This window comes from Anolis carolinensis, chromosome 3, assembly GCF_035594765.1.
Source record: "Anolis carolinensis isolate JA03-04 chromosome 3, rAnoCar3.1.pri, whole genome shotgun sequence".
In the NCBI taxonomy this organism is placed as follows: domain Eukaryota; kingdom Metazoa; phylum Chordata; class Lepidosauria; order Squamata; family Dactyloidae; genus Anolis; species Anolis carolinensis.
Window position 1 is genome coordinate 185,891,387 of NC_085843.1, and position 19,980 is coordinate 185,911,366.

At 44.3% G+C, this 19,980-nt stretch overlaps 1 protein-coding gene across 1 annotated transcript in view; it reads left to right on the plus strand.

The window, feature by feature from the left end:
* Window positions 1-332: 332 nt before the first annotated feature.
* nolc1 (nucleolar and coiled-body phosphoprotein 1) overlaps window positions 333-19,980 on the plus strand; it is a 36,547-nt gene continuing 16,899 nt past the window's right edge. Inside the window, exons 1-5 of the mRNA XM_008114232.3 lie at window positions 333-488; window positions 3,618-3,673; window positions 5,946-6,067; window positions 14,099-14,220; window positions 14,540-14,726. Coding sequence (XP_008112439.1) covers window positions 375-488; window positions 3,618-3,673; window positions 5,946-6,067; window positions 14,099-14,220; window positions 14,540-14,726 — 601 coding nt within the window. The 5' untranslated portion in view covers window positions 333-374. The remainder of the gene's footprint in view (window positions 489-3,617; window positions 3,674-5,945; window positions 6,068-14,098; window positions 14,221-14,539; window positions 14,727-19,980) is intronic.

The window sequence follows — 19,980 nt, forward strand, 5'->3', positions numbered from 1 at the left end:
CATTGGAAGAGACTCAGGGCGGCGTACAATTGGCAACAATTCGATGCCACACATCAATCTTGAACCAGTCTGTTGTTCCGTGATCTGTTCTTACTGTGTCTACTTGGTCTTTATACAGATTTCTCAGGAGACAGGTGTGAATGTTGCAATTGGCCATGATTAGCACTGAATGGCCTTGCAGCTTCAAAGCCTGGATGCTTCCTGCCTAGTGGAATCCTTTGTTGGGAGGTGTGACGACCATGGTTTTGAACGGGCACAGCCGGAAGTTCAGGGCTGAAGGTCCCTCTACAGATTTCTATCTCTATGTTTACCTTCTAGCCAACCACCCCCTTCCAAGGTTCGGGGGCGGGGCGGCGTCCTTTTCCGGCGGAAAGATGGCGGCGAAGGCGCGCGTGGTGCCCAGCGACCTCTTCCCTCTGGTCTTGGCCTTCCTGAGGGAGAACCACTTCGACGGGGCGGCGCGCGCGTTCGGGAAGGCGACCGGCGTGGTGAGGGGCGACCTCGGTGTCTCGTGGGGGGCCAGGTCGGATCCTGGCGCTCTCCGGGAGGGCGCTGCATGCGCGGGTGGCTGGAGAACTGCTCCGCCACGTGGGACCCGGGTCTCCTGAAGGGCGCCCTGATCCGAAGGGAAGGCGAGCCCAGGTTCGTTTGGGCCTCCAGTTCCCAGAATTACTGCCCATTGAACAAGCTGGCAAGGACTTCTGGGAGCTGGAGGGCCCCAGTTGGAGGAGGCCTCCCTTAGGGTATATTACCGTAGCTGCCAGCTTAGCACTACTGCATTAAAAACAGTTGTGTTAGAACACCAAAGCTCCCCACAATGGGGCCCCTTCAACACAGCTGAATAATTATATCCCATATTATCTGCTTTGAACTGGGATATATGGCAGCTGGAAATTGAAGACCAAAACACCCAGAGGGCCAAAGTTTGCCCATGCCTGGGATAGATGCAGCCCATGGTTTCCTTTCCCAGGGCCTTCCACACAGCCATATAACCCAGAATATCAAGGCAGGAAATCCCACAGTATCTGCTTTGAACTGGGTTAAAAGGTAAAGGTTTCCCCTGACGTTAAGTCCAGTCGTGACCGACACTGGGGGTTGGTGCTCATCTCCATTTCTAAGCCGTTGTCCAAAGACATCTCCAGGTCATGTGGCCGGCATGATTGCATGGAGCGCCGTTACCTTCCCGCCGGAGCGGTACCTATTAATCTACTCACATTTGCATGTTTTCGAACTGCTAGGTTGGCAGGAGCTGGGGCTAACAGTGGGCACTCATTCCGCTCCCAGGAGTTGAAACTTGGACCTTTTGAACTGGGTTATTAGCCTTGATATTTTGGGTTATATGACTGTGTGGAAGGGTCCTTTAATGGGCACCCTAATTTTGGAGAGGTAATTTAGCCAAAAAAAGGTGAGCATTGGATTTGAGTAAATGGGGTAATATGTGGAGAAACATTCACAGAAACTAGCTTGAGGTAAGTTGTATGAGTGACTGGACGGGGGCTGTAGGTTTTAAACACAGCTTGGACATGGAGGTCAGTGTGTAAGTAAGGGCTCTTCCAGACAGTCCTGTATTCCAGAATATCAAGGCAGAAAATCCCACATTATTAGAGTGTGGACTTAGATGGACTGGTCCATGAGGTCACAAAGAGTCGGAAACGGCTAAACGACTGAACAGCAGGACTTAGATAAACCAGTTTAAAGCAGATATTGTGGGATTTTATGCCTTGATATTGTGGGATATAGGGTTGTGTGGAAGGGCCCTAAGTGGCAGCCACTGCCATGGTGACTGAGGAGGCTAGGAAGCTGACTCTGGGCCAGCCGATGACAGTCTATGTTCCCCACAGCGTCCTGGCAGTCCTGGATGCTGAGGGGACCAATTGGCTGTCGGCACGTCAGCTCATTAGGTACCAAGCCCTCCTCATCGACCAAGGGGACCTTACCTTGTCCACCACTAACTACCTCAACCCTGCCACCCTGATGCCCATCAAGACCTGTGATGGAGATGGAGGGGAGCCCCATGATTGCAGTCTCACTAAGGACCCTTTCACACAGCTGTATAAAATCCACATTGAACTGCATTATATGGCAGTGTAGACTCAGATAACCCATTTCAAAGCAGATGTTGTGGATTTTCTGCCTTGATATTCTGGGTTATATGGCTGTGTGGAAGGTCCCTAAAATGCCCAATAGGGCCTGTGATACAAGTGTGTTGGCAACAGTTGCAATAAATGAAGTCCTTTTGAATGCATGACCAAAATACTTCTTTGTTCTGATAGTTGCTCTGTTAAAACCTTTGTGATTCTGTAACATTATGGAGAAGTGTCTGCTTCGGCATGCTGCTTTGATGTAAAATTTATTTAGGAGGCTCCACCATGTGACGTTTTCTCATCCCTATTATAGTTTCAACAGCATTGCTGTAAGAGTCCCATATGGAGATCCTATTTGAAGTTGTATGCACCATTCTAGGAATACAGGAATATATATCACATATTCTAGGAAAATGAGAACAGCAGTATGTGTGTGTAATATTAAGATTAACTTGAAAGGAAATCTGAGAAGACATACAGGGTTTTTCAAAATGATGAACCTAATTTCAAAGCAGTATATTCCACAATGGCAACTTGTTACAATCACACAAAGGGTTACAAGTAGTTTAATGAGTTATCAATTTTTACAAACCATTTTGACTCAGAAAAAAAATCTGAAATATAACTCCAAAATGAACGATATCTCATTAGGCCTTATGTTGCAGGGCAATGTGTATGCTACGAGAGGCATCATGTGAAACTCTGTCCCACCATGCGCTCAAGCACGCATTTTGCTATGTTTACTTTTGTGCATATTATACTGCTAGATAACTTTCCTGTCTATGAATAGTCATACTATATTAGTTAAAACACATATATTAAATTAGCCTGTGTATTTAACAGAATTGCTATGAATGTATAAACTGGCACAAAACCTATCAAATGCCTGAAATCACTATAATAATAATAATAATAATAATAATAATAATAATAATAATAATAATAACAACTACTACTACTACTTTATTTTTATACCCTGCCTCCATCTCCCCGAAGGGACTCGGGCGGCTTACACGGGGCCAAGCCCAGGTAGTTACAGACAATGTAAAAGACATACCATGCAGCAAATAAAAAAAACAAATCTATAAAGCATATTAAAATCACATTTACCATAAAACATAATAAAGTTAAAAGCCTGAGTAGGCCCGTAAAAAATAAATTGGACCAAAGAAAGTGTGTGTAGTGAAAAATATATGCTAGAGAAGAGGTAAATAACCAGGAACTATTATCGTGATATGGGGTAGGGATGGGGTAAAAATAAGAACTATTTCCAACAGAAGGAATAGAATAAAGTGCAGCAGAGATATTGTTAATCAAACAGGACAAGCCCTAAACATGAGGGCGAGAATCATTTGCCAAAGGCCTGTTGGAAGAGCCAAGTTTTCACTAGAACTATGTTGTAAAGTGTATAAAATATGACAGGGTTGTCCTAGTTTTCCATAAGCTGTAATAGTTCAAATGTTGACTAAATACCTTCTGGAGAAAGGGATTCTGGTGTAATTTGCTTAGTTTTGTATCATGTTTGACTTTTAGACAGAGCAAGACCCCAATGCTGCTTCACTCCTTGATGTCTTCAACTATTGGCTGAAGTAAGTAGCATAGTTCACCAAGGAAAATTGCCCTTTTTCTGTTCTGCATAACTTTTAATTGGTTATTGGAGTTTTGATAGCTGTTCTTTTTTATAGATATTTTTATTAATGGATTTTCCAATACATATAATAAAATAGGGGGGAAAGGGGTGGGAAAAGGGGAGGGGAGAGGAGAAGAGGAAAGGGAAGAAAAAAGAAAAAAAGAGGGAGGACTATAGCAAGGGAAGGGGTGAAATAATGAGAAGAATCACAGGGGGCGGGGGGGTTAGATTTATACTTTCATTCTTCTTCATGGTGATCTTATAAGAGTTTCCTCCTATACATTCTATTAGTCCGCTCCTTCTTTCAGCTCCCTCTGCAGTGGTTTTGCAGTCTATATCTTGATTGTGCCTAAATTAAGATCTTTATTTTGTTGTCCTTCAGCAAATCTTTGAAGAGGGTATAGTCTGTTGTTTTAATAGCTCTACCTTGTAATTTAGATATCAATAAAGTTAATAAGTCCATATTCATGATATCTATCATTTTTCCTATCCATTCTTCTTTGTCTTGTATCACACTTTGTCTTCATGTCCTAGTGAATACAATTCTTGCCGCAGTGGTTACATATATAAAGAGTTTGTCTGAGTTCATGTTCCAATCCAAATTTGTCATCCCTAGTAAGAAATATTCCAGTTCAATTGAATCTTTGTTTTTAATATTTTTTGGGATAACTCATCAATGATTTTCCAGAAAGCTTTCGCTTTTTCACAAAACCACCACATGTGGTGGAAAGTTCCTTCATTTTTTCCATACTTCCAACACTTATAATTTATATCTTTGGAGAATTTAGCAATTTTATGAGGTGTCATATACCATTTTGCTGTTCTTTTTCTACGAGCAAAAAGGTGAATATCCTAATATGCCTTATTAGGATATGCCTCAGACTAGTAATGTTAATACAGTGTTCCCTCACTACTTCGCGGTTCACTTTTCGCGGATTCTCTGTTTTGCGGTTTTTCAATAAACTCTAAAAGACTATTATTAATCATAAAAAATTACAAATTACAGCTTAAGGAAGGGAGGAAGGAGAAGCTAAAAGGGAGAGAAAAGGAGCCCAAGCAGCAACAGGTGGAGAAGGAGGTGATTTATCAACACACTTAAGATAAAGACTTAAAACAGTGTATAACTACTAAAATAATTATAAATATTAAAATAAATATAGTGTCCCTACACGGATTTTCACTTATTGCGGGTGGTCCTGGAACCTAACCCCAGTGATAAGTGAGGGAACACTGTACTGGCCAACACACATTTTGGTGCCTGAAAGGTTAGCCCTGTTTCTAGGCATATTTGACCTTCTGTTTTCAAATATGACACCAGTTTTCCTCTATCAGTTCTAGTTTTTGAGATACAGAGTGTATGCCATCTATCAATCTTCATCTTTTCGCCCATAGAAAATCATGATCACCATATCAAAGAAACTAGAGCTGATGTGGTCTATCAAATGCAATTTTTTGAATTAGCACCCCAAACAACCCCAGGAACAGGTCTAAAAACCAAGGCACCTATAATTTTTTTGGGTTGGGCTACAGAAACTTCAGCATTTGTAACGACATTGGACAACACCGAACACATGCAATAATATTAAAGTTTAATTTCCATTTTAGTTGACATATAAGCAGCAATGGAATGGAAAATGTTAAGAGATGTAGACTGAGAATGGTGTTGTGTTTCAGAATTTAGCAGTAAACCCTCTGGTATGAAGATTGGGTTCTACTGTACTCAGGTGAGGAGTCAAATGAATGTCAATGTGAAGAGATCCTTCCATGTAGATAGTGAAGTGGTTTTTCTGCTGTGTAGAAGATGATGGAAAGTAGGTACCAGGACCTAGGAGAGGAGCTTCTCAATAGGGTAGAAACCTTTAAGTTATTCCTTTCCTGTCATTCCCCAATATTTCTCTTTCAGATTTTTTTACTTCAGTTCCCTGAATTCTTGACAGTTCACCAAACCAGCTGAGGCCTTTGGCAATTGAAGTCTAAAACACCAGAAAGACCAAAGCTTGAAAACCACTGCTGTAAACAAAGCTGATATATTTTATTTTATGCATTTTAACCTTGTTCTTGAGTTTTGTAAGGATTAGAAGTATGTCTGTCATAGACTGCAGGGATGTGCATATCTAGAAATCATGAATAGAAATGGGCTGCTCATTGGTTTTCATCATTTCTACTTTGCTTGGGGTAATCTTGGGCCACAGGTTTAATACAAGATACTGAATGTAATGTTTTTTTCTCAGATCACCTGAAGCTAAGAAACGGCAAGCTTTTCCTAATGGCCCTCCTGCAAAAAAAGCAAAGAAAGAGTCTTCATCCAGTTCTGAGAGCTCCAGTGAGGATGAGAAGCCCCCACCTAAAAAAGGTGATGTACAAATTAGAAAGTTCCCTGTTCATTGAAAGGGAATAAGAGGACTGCTTAAAAACAGTAATATGACTACACACAAATGTTAAGCACGTATTAAGAGCTGAAGACTAAAGATGCTAAAGGAAAATGACTTCTCGTAACACATTGGAGTGCTGCCTTTAGTTCTGAGTGCCTCATTTTAGAAATGATATAAACAAGTTGAAAAAGGTCCAGCGAAGAATAACAAAGATTAGTAGGAATACAGAGAAAAAGCATGAGAAAGGGTTAAAGCAGTTGGACAGGTTCAACTTATTGAAGAGTCAGTAATTAAAGATTACATTCTTTAAATATCTGAAGTCTTGCCAGAGGAAGTGTGTTCTCCGCTATTTGGAGGGTAAGACCGGGTCTAATAGTACCATTGTTTAATAGTACTATTGATGGAATCAGTTGCCTTGAGAGGCAGCGGTCTCTCTTTTTTTGGATATCTTTTTTTAAAAGTCTGGAAAGCCACCTGCTTGAAATGCTCTAAATAGAGTATCTACAATGAGTGGGAGGTTGGACTCAGTGGCCTATGTGGTTGCTTCCAATGTTGTGATTTTATTAAAAGCTCTTGGAAATAGTTCCTAAAGCCCATGGGAACATTCATCTAATAAAAAGGCAACAAAGAAGGAGCCATGTAATGTCCTTAGGGAATTTAGGAGCTTGGTATCAGCCACCAAGAAGGCCTCTTGACATGTTCCCATGATAGTGGAGCTCAGACTAGACATGTTCATATGAGAAGATAGCTTGGATCCAAACCATTTGTCAAGGACAGAACGCCACAAGGTTCAAGATAACAGAGTTTATTGGATTACAGAACTCAAAAATGCCCGTAAAATACAAGGGCCAGGCAGTATTAGCCTTCAGGAGCAAAAAGGGACAAGGAAAAAAACGTTCAAAAGATAAACCGGATTAAACCGGAGTTTAATCCGGGTAAAAACAAACTGCTTGCTTCAGCCTGGGGATAAACAAAACAAAAGCCGAGGAACAAAGATACAAAAGAATGCAACTAATTGGCAGCAGATTCCTCTCTGCTGCCAACACTGTGCTTAGAGTAACTTGCGTCGCTCCCACACACACAGCAGACAGGATTTCCAACACGAACAGATCAGCCAAGGATTGTAGCAGTAGAGTAGACCCAGTTCCTTTCCGTAGATCAAAGCCAGAAGCAGACGTTTGTAGTTTCCAAGTCCAAGAAGGGGGAAGACAAGCCGTGGTCAGTTCAGTCCGAGTTTTCAAAGCAGGAGATGGCGTCCGTCAAGAAGACGACGGAAGGTCAAGGTATCAGCACACGAAAACACACCAGTCTTCAGGAAAGCGTCCCACACAGATCCCAAGCGTTCGTCCAGATTACCTTGCCCAACGCAATTTGCAATTGCTCCCAAGCCCCATTTTATGCCAGTTACAAATCCTCATCACTGTCAGCTGTCCTCCTTAACCCGGGCGTTTCCTCATCACTTTCCTCATCAGAGCTGGAACACCTCTGACTACGCCCCACAGCATCTCCAGCTGTGGATCCCGTCCCATCCCTCCAGCTAAACCATGGGTCTAATCCTGAAGGTCCCCATTCATCTTCTATCCCATCATGGCCAGTGGCACCCAATTCCTCCCTCACCCGAGTCCAATCCATCTCATCCTCCTCCGAGCTAACCAGCCCCTCCTCCATTCTCTCCGTAAACCCCTCAAAAGACTCTTCGTCAGATGGTGCTGCAAAAATGTCTCGCAGTCTTTTTCTTTCTCGCTCCTCGAGAGTATCTGACTCTCGAGGAGTCTTACGCCCACGTCTGTCAGTAACAGAGCCATGAGGCTCAATCAACACTATCCCCTCTCACAAAGGCCTCCTCCCCCGATGGCGGAGAAGTGGCAGTGATACCCTCCGCTATAGCACCACGACGACTGGAGGTATCGAGTTTCAACAGCGAACGATGAAAGACTGGATGGACCTTTAAACTAGACGGTAAACGCAAACGAAACGCAACGGAAGAAATCTTTTTAACGATAGGAAAGGGACCCAAATACCGAGGCGCAAACTTTCCCCCAGCCTGTTTAATATGTTTGGAAGATAACCACACCAAATCCCCTTCTTCCAACTCCTCCCCTGCCTGCCTGTGGCGGTCAGCCTGAGTCTTTTGCGTTGCCTTAGCTTCCAACAGTAAGCGACGGGCAACATCATGCAATGCAGCCATTTCCGAAGAGCGGTACACAGGGTCCGAAGAGACCACATTGGTCGACGGCGCCACACCTCCCCGTGGGTGAAAACCATAAGTTAGCTCAAATGGCGTATGCTGACTAGACGTGTGCACCGCATTGTTGTAAGCGAACTCCGCCACCGGTAACCACTTCACCCAAGCCGTGGGTTGATCTAAACAAAAACAACGCAAATACTGCTCTAAGAGCCCATTAACCCGTTCCGACTGTCCATCCGTTTGCGGATGAAAGGCTGAAGAAACGTTTAACTTAGTCCCTAAGCACTCATGGAAGTGTTTCCAAAAGCGTGACACAAATTGCGGAGCCCTATCTGAAATAATCACCTCGGGTGCTCCGTGCAAACGATAGATGTGCTTGGTAAATAGTAAGGCCAACGTAGGGGCCGCCGGAATGGTTGAACAAGGAATAAAATGAGCCAGTTTGCTAAATAAATCCACCACCACCCAAATACAAGTATAACCCCCAGACTTAGGCAAATCCGAAATAAAATCCATGGAAATGATTTGCCATGGCCTCTCAGGAACAGGTAGAGACGACAACAACCCTCTAGGGCGCCCAACAGGCGTCTTACTCTGCTGGCAAACAGCGCAGCTGTCACAAAAGCGCAGAATGTCTTGCCGCATCTTTGGCCACCAGTAGCTCCTGGTGATAAGCTGTACGGTCTTGAACCTGCCAAAGTGCCCAGCCATGGGTTCGTCATGGTGGGCTCTAATCACCTCCAACCTGAGGGCCCCCACTGGTACGTAGACCTGCCCCCTGCGTACCAATACTCCGTCTTGATCTTGTAGATGCGGCAGTATTGTACGGTTACCTGCTGATAGCAGCATCAGTTGCTCCTGAGTCCACACATCATCCCTCTGAGCCTCAAGGATCTGGTCATGTAACCCGAGCTCATTATCTACAACACATAGAGAGGCAGTAGGCAAGATGGTCTGACATACTACCTGCTCATTGGTCTTAAACTCCGGCTTACGGGATAAAGCATCGGCCCGCAAGTTTGCCTTCCCCTCCACGAACTGCACCTTGAAGTTAAACCTGGAGAAAAACAAAGCCCATCGGATTTGACGCTGGTTTAACTTCTTTGCTGTTTGCAAGTGTTCTAAATTCTTGTGATCAGATCTGACCACGATCTGGTGCCGCGCCCCTTCAAGCCAGTGCCGCCACACCTCAAACGCCACCTTAATCGCCAACAACTCCTTCTCCCATATGGTATAGTTCTGCTCGAATGGTGTTAGTTGCCGCGAGTAAAATCCACAGGGACGCAAGGTCCCTGAGGAATCCTTCTGAGACAATACAGCCCCCAACGCGTAGCTAGAAGCGTCCGCTTCTACCACGAACGGTTTGTCAACATCAGGATGTGTTAGTATGTTGTCCGATTGAAAACTAGACTTAAGTTGTAGAAACGCATCGTGAGCTTCCCGCCCCCACACAAATGGCTGTTTCTTACGCAGGAGCTGCGTCAGGTACCGTGAGCTTTGCAAAATTCGGAATAAACTCCCGGTAGTAATTAGCGAAACCTAAGAACCTTTGTACATCCTTCTTAGTCTTAAGCTCCTGCCATGAGTTGACGGCGTCAACCTTATGTGGGTCCATTTTAAGTTCCCTACCTGACACTACATGACCTAGGAACTCCACTTCAGGCACATGAAAGACGCACTTGGAAGCCTTGGCGAAAAGCCCATTAGCCCGCAGACGGTGCAGAACCTGCTTGACATGTTGACGATGTTCTTTCTCGTCCTTAGAAAAAATCAAGATATCATCCAAATAAATCACTAAAAATTGGTCAATTAGGTCCCTGAACACATCGTTCATGAACCTCTGGAAGACCGCAGGAGCATTGCAAAGTCCGAAAGGCATGACTCGGAACTCGTGGCATCCGAAACACGTGTTAAATGCCGTCTTCCATTCATCCCCTTCCCGTATACGGATTAAGTTATATGCCCCCCGCAGGTCAAGCTTGGTAAAGACCTTGGCCCCTTGCACCCTTGATAACAGTTCCGATATTAAAGGTAGCGGGTACCTATCCCGAATGGTATATTTGTTTAGGATCCGATAGTCGCAGACCAGCCTAAGTTCCCCAGTCTTTTTGGCTACAAAGAATACTGGTGCCGCAGTTGGAGAGCTAGATGGGCGAATAAACCCCTTGGCTAAATTTTCATCTAGAAACTCCCGCAAAGCTTGCCTTTCCGGTACAGTCAAGGCATACAGCCTTCCTGCTGGCAATTTCGCACCTTCTGCTAGCTTAATGGCGCAATCATATGGCCTGTGCGGTGGTAATTTGTCCGCTTCTCTTTTACAAAATACATCAGAGAACTCCCCATACTCAGCAGGCACTCCCTCCATATCAGATTGAGTAACATTCAGAGTGCAACAATCCTGCCTCTTTAAGGTCAATTTACGTGTCGCCCAATCTACTTGTGGGTTTACTACAGCTAGCCAATCCATCCCCAGGATCACATCATATCTAGGCAAGCTCGTAATATCCCACACAAACGTTCCCGTTACTCCCTGCACTTCCCACATTACTGCTGAGGTTTCATGGTTAACCACCCCAGTCTCCAGCAGTCTCCCATCTGCTCCTTCCACCCACACGTCGCATGCCTTGCGCACTCTAGGAATGCCATGCTTCTTAGCAAACTCAATATCTACATAAGAGACCGTAGCCCCTGAGTCCAGCAGTGCCAAAGTAGAAACAAGTTCCCTTCCCCCAACAGATAATGTAATGGGTACGAAAACATGCTTCCTCCCCTCAGTCGACTGCTTGAGGAGCCCTAGTGCGTTGGACTCACGTCGCACTAGGGCTGGCCTTTTCCCGAAAGCTGAGAAGGTTTCACATTACAGTTTTTGGCAAAATGCCCAGCATTCCCACAGTACAAACACAACCCCAGCTGCCTCCTACGGCTCTTTTCCTCTGTAGACAGCTTTTTAAAGACCCCAAGCTCCATAGGCTCTTCCCCCATCACCACAGGTGCCCTGGTAACATGCATGGGTGGCGCACACATTGCTTTCGAGTGTTTACGAGCCTCGAACCTTGCGTCCAAACGCAGCACCTTAGCTACTAAGGCGTCCCAATTTTCAGCCGGCTCCAAGCGTGCTAATTCATCCTGGAGCATATCACTTAACCCAGCAGTAAATAAAAGCATGAATGCATTTTCCCCCCAATCCAGCTGGTGGCGATACAAGTTAAACTTATTTAAATAATCCAAAACAGTCCCCTTTCCCTGTTTCAAACGATACAGAGCCCACCCAGCATTCTCCGTGCGGAGAGGATCCCCAAAAGTGTCAGTTAATAACTTTTTGAAATCATTCAAATTGTCCTTGACTGGGTCATTTCCCAAAATTAAATTAGTGGCCCATTGTCCTGCGGGACCGGTCAACAAACTCAAAATAAATGCCACCTTGCTAGTGTCTGTAGGAAAAGCATGAGCACTGAGCTGGGAAAAATAAAGCTCCACTTGTGCCAAAAAGGTTGGCAACTTGCACCTGGTTCCGTCAAAGCGTTCAGGAGTCAAAACATGTCCTTTCACAGCATGAGCTGCTTGACTGACGGTAAAAGCCGTTTGTAATTGGTCAAATTTGGCCCTTAACTCCTCCATCGTCTTCCTGACGGGTTTATTACTGCAATAAACTTTTTATGGGCGTTGGGCAATCTGTCAAGGACAGAACGCCACAAGGTTCAAGATAACATAGTTTATTGGATTACAGAACTCAAAAATGCCCGTAAAATACAAGGGCCAGGCAGTATTAGCCTTCAGGAGCAAAAAGGGACAAGGAAAAAAACGTTCAAAAGATAAACCGGATTAAACCGGAGTTTAATCCGGGTAAAAACAAACTGCTTGCTTCAGCCTGGGGATAAACAAAACAAAAGCCGAGGAACAAAGATACAAAAGAATGCAACTAATTGGCAGCAGATTCCTCTCTGCTGCCAACACTGTGCTTAGAGTAACTTGCGTCGCTCCCACACACACAGCAGACAGGATTTCCAACACGAACAGATCAGCCAAGGATTGTAGCAGTAGAGTAGACCCAGTTCCTTTCCGTAGATCAAAGCCAGAAGCAGACGTTTGTAGTTTCCAAGTCCAAGAAGGGGGAAGACAAGCCGTGGTCAGTTCAGTCCGAGTTTTCAAAGCAGGAGATGGCGTCCGTCAAGAAGACGACGGAAGGTCAAGGTATCAGCACACGAAAACACACCAGTCTTCAGGAAAGCGTCCCACACAGATCCCAAGCGTTCGTCCAGATTACCTTGCCCAACGCAATTTGCAATTGCTCCCAAGCCCCATTTTATGCCAGTTACAAATCCTCATCACTGTCAGCTGTCCTCCTTAACCCGGGCGTTTCCTCATCACTTTCCTCATCAGAGCTGGAACACCTCTGACTACGCCCCACAGCATCTCCAGCTGTGGATCCCGTCCCATCCCTCCAGCTATACCATGGGTCTAATCCTGAAGGTCCCCATTCATCTTCTATCCCATCATGGCCAGTGGCACCCAATTCCTCCCTCACCCGAGTCCAATCCATCTCATCCTCCTCCGAGCTAACCAGCCCCTCCTCCATTCTCTCCGTAAACCCCTCAAAAGACTCTTCGTCAGATGGTGCTGCAAAAATGTCTCGCAGTCTTTTTCTTTCTCGCTCCTCGAGAGTATCTGACTCTCGAGGAGTCTTACGCCCACGTCTGTCAGTAACAGAGCCATGAGGCTCAATCATAACACCATTTGAAGCCCAGTTGTTGGCATTAGGGTTTTTTTGCCTTTATAAGTACTGCATTAATTAGTTCTAGCCTAAAAAGTGAAGAAGCATCATAAATCATTTCTAACATTTCCTTGATTTTTTATTTGAAAACAGTTCTTTTTGGCCCATATTCTGGTTGTTTTAAAGGGTATCAAATATAGTAAGCCACTATTTTAAAAAGGTCTTTAATCAAAGCTTGAGATTCTTCTACAGAGTCAAAGGATTTATAAACTTGCATTATAACGTGAAGTCATGGTCATTACAGGTGGCAATCCCCTTTGATGCCTCTAACTTCTAGAACAGGGGCTATATTTTGCTAGGATGACTCCTGGTAACTTTCCATATTTGAACTTAGTCTTGTGCTTTTTGCAGTTTGCACTACCAATTGTAAAATGTAAATATAAATTGCTAAGAGGACTTTATTAATAATGTAATGAAATGTATATTCTAGTAAATCTTAGTGTTAATTGTAAACATAGTGCAACACTGTTGAAGATCCATAGTCAGTAATTTCAGGTAAAGGTGTTGTCAGCTGTCTTAAGTGTAGCAGATTACGATTCCTCAGAATTCAGCCAAGGAATAATTGAATGGTCTGACATGGACAGAAGAAGGCAATTCCTGTCACCAGTCAGAAAATGATAGTTGCCACATCCCATCTGAAAGATTTTGGGAAAGAAAAAATATCCAGCTAGAACTAGCCTCAGAGGAGTTGTGTGCATCCCTCCGTACTGGCCATTGGCATAAAAAAGAAGCAGTGGGATTGAGGTTGTGGCGTTTTATCTCCATTTATCTCTCTTACATGGTTAACTGACTTGGCAGCCATAATTGCCTTATTAATAAAACTGTTGCACTTTTTGAGAGCTGTTTCTGTAAGTGACATTAAAACTAAAATGTACAGGCAGTGTTCTGTGAACACTTTTAATAAACTGATTAAAGTAACTGAGTGAATTTTCTAGGTTTGGTTTGCAGCAATAAACATGTAGTATAAGCACTTCCTGACAATGCAAGATATGATGCAGAAACAAGTGTCTGAGTCTTTGGATGTGTCTTAATACTTACTTTTTTCAAATCTAGCCAGTAAGCTGACCCCCGTGTCCAAAGTGCCTGTCAAGGCAGCTCCTGTAAAGGCAAAGAGCAGCAGTGATGACTCCAGTGACTCTTCAGACTCTGAGCAAGAAAAGAAGAAGCCAGCAAAGGTTAGGATGTTGTCTATATTTCTCCTAAATATTTATTACATTTATACTGTGATCCCTACAGGGATAAAGTATTTACATACAATGGCCATTAAACTTGCAATTTTTCAACAAAATCAATGGTGATGAACAAGCTTTAGTAAAAGATAGACTTCCCACCACATCTACTGGACAGGAGCTGAAGGGTGTGATATGTTCTCAGCTGCCTCCATTTCACATTAAATAAATTTTACCATGATCTGAATTATAGTCTGTTTTAGTAATCTTTAATTTTATTCCTTTAGTTGCGTAACCTATGGTATTTACTTCTGTGTCTCTTTAGAAAGGAGAAGTTCTTCAGGTAAAGAAGACAGTCACCCCAAAAACAAAGCCCCAGAAGAAGCAAAGCAGTTCTAGTTCAGATTCAAGTAGTTCAGAAGATGAAGCTCCAAAGAAGCAGTTGCCAAAGTCAACAGGAGCTAAAATGGTGACAGGAACTAAAAAGGCAGCACAACTGCCATCAAAATCAGGTAAATCATTTGCTTTTTTCAGTGCTGCAATGTGAAATTCAGTGTGCAGAGTTTGAATTGTGATGTTATGACAATTGATTCCAGTAGGCATGGGCAAGATCCACATATTGGATGGAGTTTGAATTTGATTTTTTCCACCATTAAAAACTTACCCAGTGTTTTTTGTTATGTGTCTAAGTAGTTGTGACTCCAAGGTGACCCTTTTATCAGTTTTTCTTGGCAAGATCTGTTCAGAGGCCAAGGAGGAAAAGCAAGGGCTGGCCAATGATAAAATACACAAAAGCTGTTTATATCATCATTTTGAGAACTTTGCAATCTGAGAGTCAGTTATGATTTCTATTTAAAGCAAATAAGCTTGTTGAAAATATTGAAGATGGTGAACAGCAACATTATCTTGAGATCAGATGGGGTCTGCATCCCTACTATGGGCAGGACTGTCCCCTTTTATCTCCTGCTTTCCATGAGGGGGACAAATCAATTTGCCAGAGTAGTAGACTGATCAATTGCAGTGGGGTTTTGAAATTAGCCTAGAATTGCAAATTGTACCTGGCTGTTGCATAATATCTTGGGCCTTGTTATGCTGGCAAATTGTATTGTGGACAAGCTGCTGGGGTAAGTAAGGTGGACAACCTTCTTTCTTGATTCCTTCCCCTCTTGGCTGGTCTACAGGAAGGAGATGCAATTCGATCTCAGATACAGTAATTATTAATGTATCTCTTGGGAAGGGGAATTTTTCATCCTGTTTAAAAGAAGCAGTAGTTAGACCACTGCTAAAAAAGTCATCCATGGATTCACTGTACCTTAATAATTACAGACTAGTCTCTAACCTTCCTTTTTTGGGCAAAGTGATTGAGAAAGCAATTGCCCGCCAATTCCGGGTAGACTTGAATGATATGTCCTTGACTCATTTCAAACTGACTTCAGAGCAGGATACGGAATTGAGGCTGCTATGGTCATCTTAGTGGATGATCTCCATTTTAACACTGACAAGGGATGTGTGGCCTTGTTCATGCTTCTAATCCTCTCAGTGGTTTTCGACCATGGTATCCTTCTGGAACTCCTGGAGGTTTGGGAATTAGAAGCATTGTGCTGCACTGGTTCCGGTCATACCTCATGCAGGTACCAGATGGTGGTGCTTGTGGATAGCTGTTCCTCAAAAAAGGAGCTGTTAGAATGGCCCCTTGTGAGATGCAATATATCTCCAGTGCTTTTTAATACTTACATGAAGCTACTGGGAAAGATCATCCGTAGGCATGGGGCGGGGTGTTATAAACAGCTTACTCTGATATAAACAGCTTATAACATCAGTATGCTGATGACATCCAAATATATTTTTCCATGCCTTCAAAAATAGCTTCAGCTATGGATAGTGTGTCTCTGAATGAATGCCTGGAGGAGGTAATGGGCTGGATGAGGAAAAACAAATTGAAACTGAATCCAGACAAAACAGAGGTTCTTGCCATCAAGGGTCCTGGTCTGAGGGTGGAGGTGTGTCAACGAGTTCTGGACAGGGTTACACTCCCTCTAAAAGACTGCATCTGCAGCTTGAGAGTGCTCCTGGATCAGTCTTTTCAAATGCCAGCCCAGGTAAATACAATGGTCAGGAGTGTTTACTTCCAGCATTGGTTGATATGCCAGCTGCACCCCTTCCTAGACTTGGGGGACCTAAAGATAGTAGTGCATGTGCTGGTAACCTCAAGATTTGACTTCTGCAATGAACTTTACATTGGGCTACCTTTGTGCCAAGTTTGGAAACTCAAGTTGGTTCAAAACACAGAAGTCAGATTGGTTACAGGAACATCCAGGAGTGAGCATATTGCACCTCCACTATAGAGTCTCTGATGGCGTAGTGGATTAAAGCTTCATGACTTGAAGATTGGGTTGCTGATCTGAAAGCTGCCAGGTTCGAATCCCACCCGGGGAGAGCGTGGATGAGCTCCCTCTATCAGGTCCAGCTCCATGCGGGGACATGAGAGAAGCCTCCCACAAGGATGGTAAAAACATCCGGGCGTACCCTGGGCAATGTCCTTGCAGACGGCCAATTCTCTCACACCAGAAGCGACTTGCAGTTTCTCAAGTCGCTCCTGACATTGGGGAAAAAAACCCTCCACTATAAGTCACTTCATTGTTTACCAATTAGTTTCTGGGCACACTACAAAGTGCTGATTTTGACCTTTAAGTCCCCGTATAGTTTGGGTCCTGGTTACCTATAGGACTGCCTTCTCCCATACAATCTGCCCTTTAGGACACTGAGGTCTTCGGGGAGACGTGCAGGATTACCCTATCCAGTCAGAACCTGAGTGGCAATTGTCACCCAGAAGACCTTTTCATCGGCTGCCCCAAGACTGTGGAACAACTTTCTGGAAGAGATCCGACAGCTAAATGAGCTGTCTTAATTTAAAACACATTTGAAAACCCTATCTGTTCTGGCAGGCCTATCCAGCCAGTTTTAAGCACAGATTTGAAACTTGATTCTTATGTTTAATCTTTGTTCTATGTGTTTTAATATGTATTTTGTAGAAGTATGTTTTTATATGTGTATTTTATAGAATGTTCTTGTTATGATTGAGCCTCATGGCTCTGTTACTGACAGACGTGGGCGTAAGACTCCTCGGGAGTCAGATACTCTCGAGGAGCGAGAGAGAAAAAGACTGCGAGACATATTTGCAGCACCATCTGACGAAGAATCTTTCGAAGGGTTTACGGAGAGAATGGAGGAGGGGCTGGTTAGCTCAGAGGAGGATGAGATGGATTGGACTCGGGTAAGGGAGGAATTGGGTGCCACTGGCCATGATGGGACAGAAGATGAATGGGGACCTTCAGGATTAGACCCATGGCTTAGCTGGAGGGATGGGACGGGATCCACAGCTGGAGATGCTGTTGGGCGTAGTCAGAGGTGTTCCAGCTCTGACGAGGAAAGTGATGAGGAAACGCCCGGGTTAAGGAGGACAGCTGACAGTGATGAAGATTTGTAACTGGCATAAAATGGGGCTTGGGAGCAATTGCAAATTGCGTCGGGCAAGGTAATCTGGGCAAACGCTTGGGATCCGTGTGTGTGTGGGACGCTTCCCTGAAGACTTGTGTGCTTTCCTGTGCTGAGACGTAAGTTGATTGGAATCCAAGGTCAGACGGCGGGAGGGATTGTGTGGGCATTTGTTTGTGCAAACCTGTGCTTACTCTTATTAGCTTGACCTTCCGTCGTCTTTCTGACGGACGCCATCTCCTGCTTTGAGAACCCGGACTGAACTGACCACGGCTTGTCTTCCCCCCTTCTTGGACTTGGAAAAACTACAAACGTCTGCTTCTGGCTTTGATCTACGGAACGGAACTGGTCTACTCTACTTCTGCAATCCTTGGCTGAATTGCTCGTGTTGGAGATCCTGTCTACTGTGTGTGTGTGGGAGCGACGCAAGTTACTCTAAGCACAGTGCTGGCAGCAGAGAGGAATCTGCTGCCAATTAGTTGCATTCTTTGTATCTTTTGTTCCTTGGCTTTTGTTCTGTTAATACCTAGGCTGAAGCAAGCAGTTTGTTTTTACCCGGATTAAACTCCGGTTTAATCCGGTTTATCTTTTGAACATTTACTTTTGTCCCTTTTTGCTACTAAAGGCAAAAACTGCCTGGCCCTTGTGTTTTTACGGGCATTTTTGAGTTCTGTAATCTAATAAACTCTGTTACTTTGAATCTTGTGGCGTTCTGTCTTTGACAGATTGCCCGACGCCCATAAAAAGTTTATTGCAGCAATAAACCCGTCAGGAAGACGATGGATGAGTTAAGAGCCAAAGTAGACCAATTGCAAACGGCCTTTACCGTAAGCCAAACAGCTTTTGCTGTGAAAGGACATGTTTTGACTCCTGAACGCTTTGACGGAACCAGGTGCAAGTTGCCAACCTTTTTGGCACAAGTGGAGCTTTATTTTTCACAGCTCAGTGTTCATGCTTTTCCTACTGACACTAGTAAGGTGGCTTTTATTTTGAGTTTGTTGACCGGTCCCGCAGGACAATGGGCCACTAATTTAATTTTGGGAAATGACCCAGTCAAGGACAATTTGAATAATTTCAAAAAGTTGTTAACTGATACTTTTGGGGATCCTCTCCGCACGGAGAACGCTGGGTGGGCTCTGTATCGGTTGAAACAGGGAAAGGGGACTGTTTTGGATTACTTAAATAAGTTTAACCTGTATCGCCACCAGCTGGATTGGGGGGAAAATGCATTCATGCTTTTATTTACTGCCGGGTTAAGTGATATGCTCCAGGATGAATTAGCACGCTTGGAGCCGGCTGAAAGCTGGGACGCCTTAGTAGCTAAGGTGCTGCGTTTAGACGCAAGGTTCGAGGCTCGTAAACACTCAAAAGCAATGTGTGCGCCACCCATGCATGTAACCAGGGCACCTGTGGTGATGGGGGAAGAGCCCATGGAGCTTGGGGTCTTTAAAAAACTGTCTACAGAGGAAAAGAGCCGTAGGAGGCAGCTGGGCTTGTGTTTGTACTGTGGGAATGCTGGGCATTTTGCCAAAAATTGTAATGTGAAACCTTCCCAGTTTTCGGGAAAAGGCCAGCCCTAGTGCGACGTGAGTCCAACGCACTAGGGCTCCTCAAGCAGTCAACTGAGGGGAGGAAGCATGTTTTCGTACCCATTACATTATCTGTTGGGGGAAGGGAACTTGTTTCTACTCTGGCACTGCTGGACTCAGGAGCTACGGTCTCCTATATAGATATTGAGTTTGCTAAGAAGCATGGCATTCCTAGAGTGCGCAAGGCATGCGACGTGTGGGTGGAGGGAGCAGATGGGAGACTGCTGGAGACTGGGGTGGTTAACCAGGAAACCTCAGCAGTAACGTGGGAGGTGCAGGGAGTAACGGGAACGTTTGTGTGGGATATTACGAGCTTGCCTAGATATGATGTGATCCTGGGGATGGATTGGCTAGCTGTAGTAAACCCACAAGTGGATTGGGCAACACGTAAAGTGATCTTAAAGAGGCAGGATTGTTGCACTTTAAACGTTACTCATGCTGATATGGAGGGAGTGCCTGCTGAGTATGGGGAGTTCTCTGATGTATTTTGTAAAAGAGAAGCGGACAAATTACCACCGCACAGGCCATATGATTGCGCCATCAAGCTGGCAGAAGGTGCGAAACTGCCAGCAGGGAGGCTGTATGCCTTGACTGTACCGGAAAGGCAAGCTTTGCGGGAGTTTTTAGATGAAAATTTAGCCAAGGGGTTTATTCGCCCATCTAGTTCTCCAACTGCGGCACC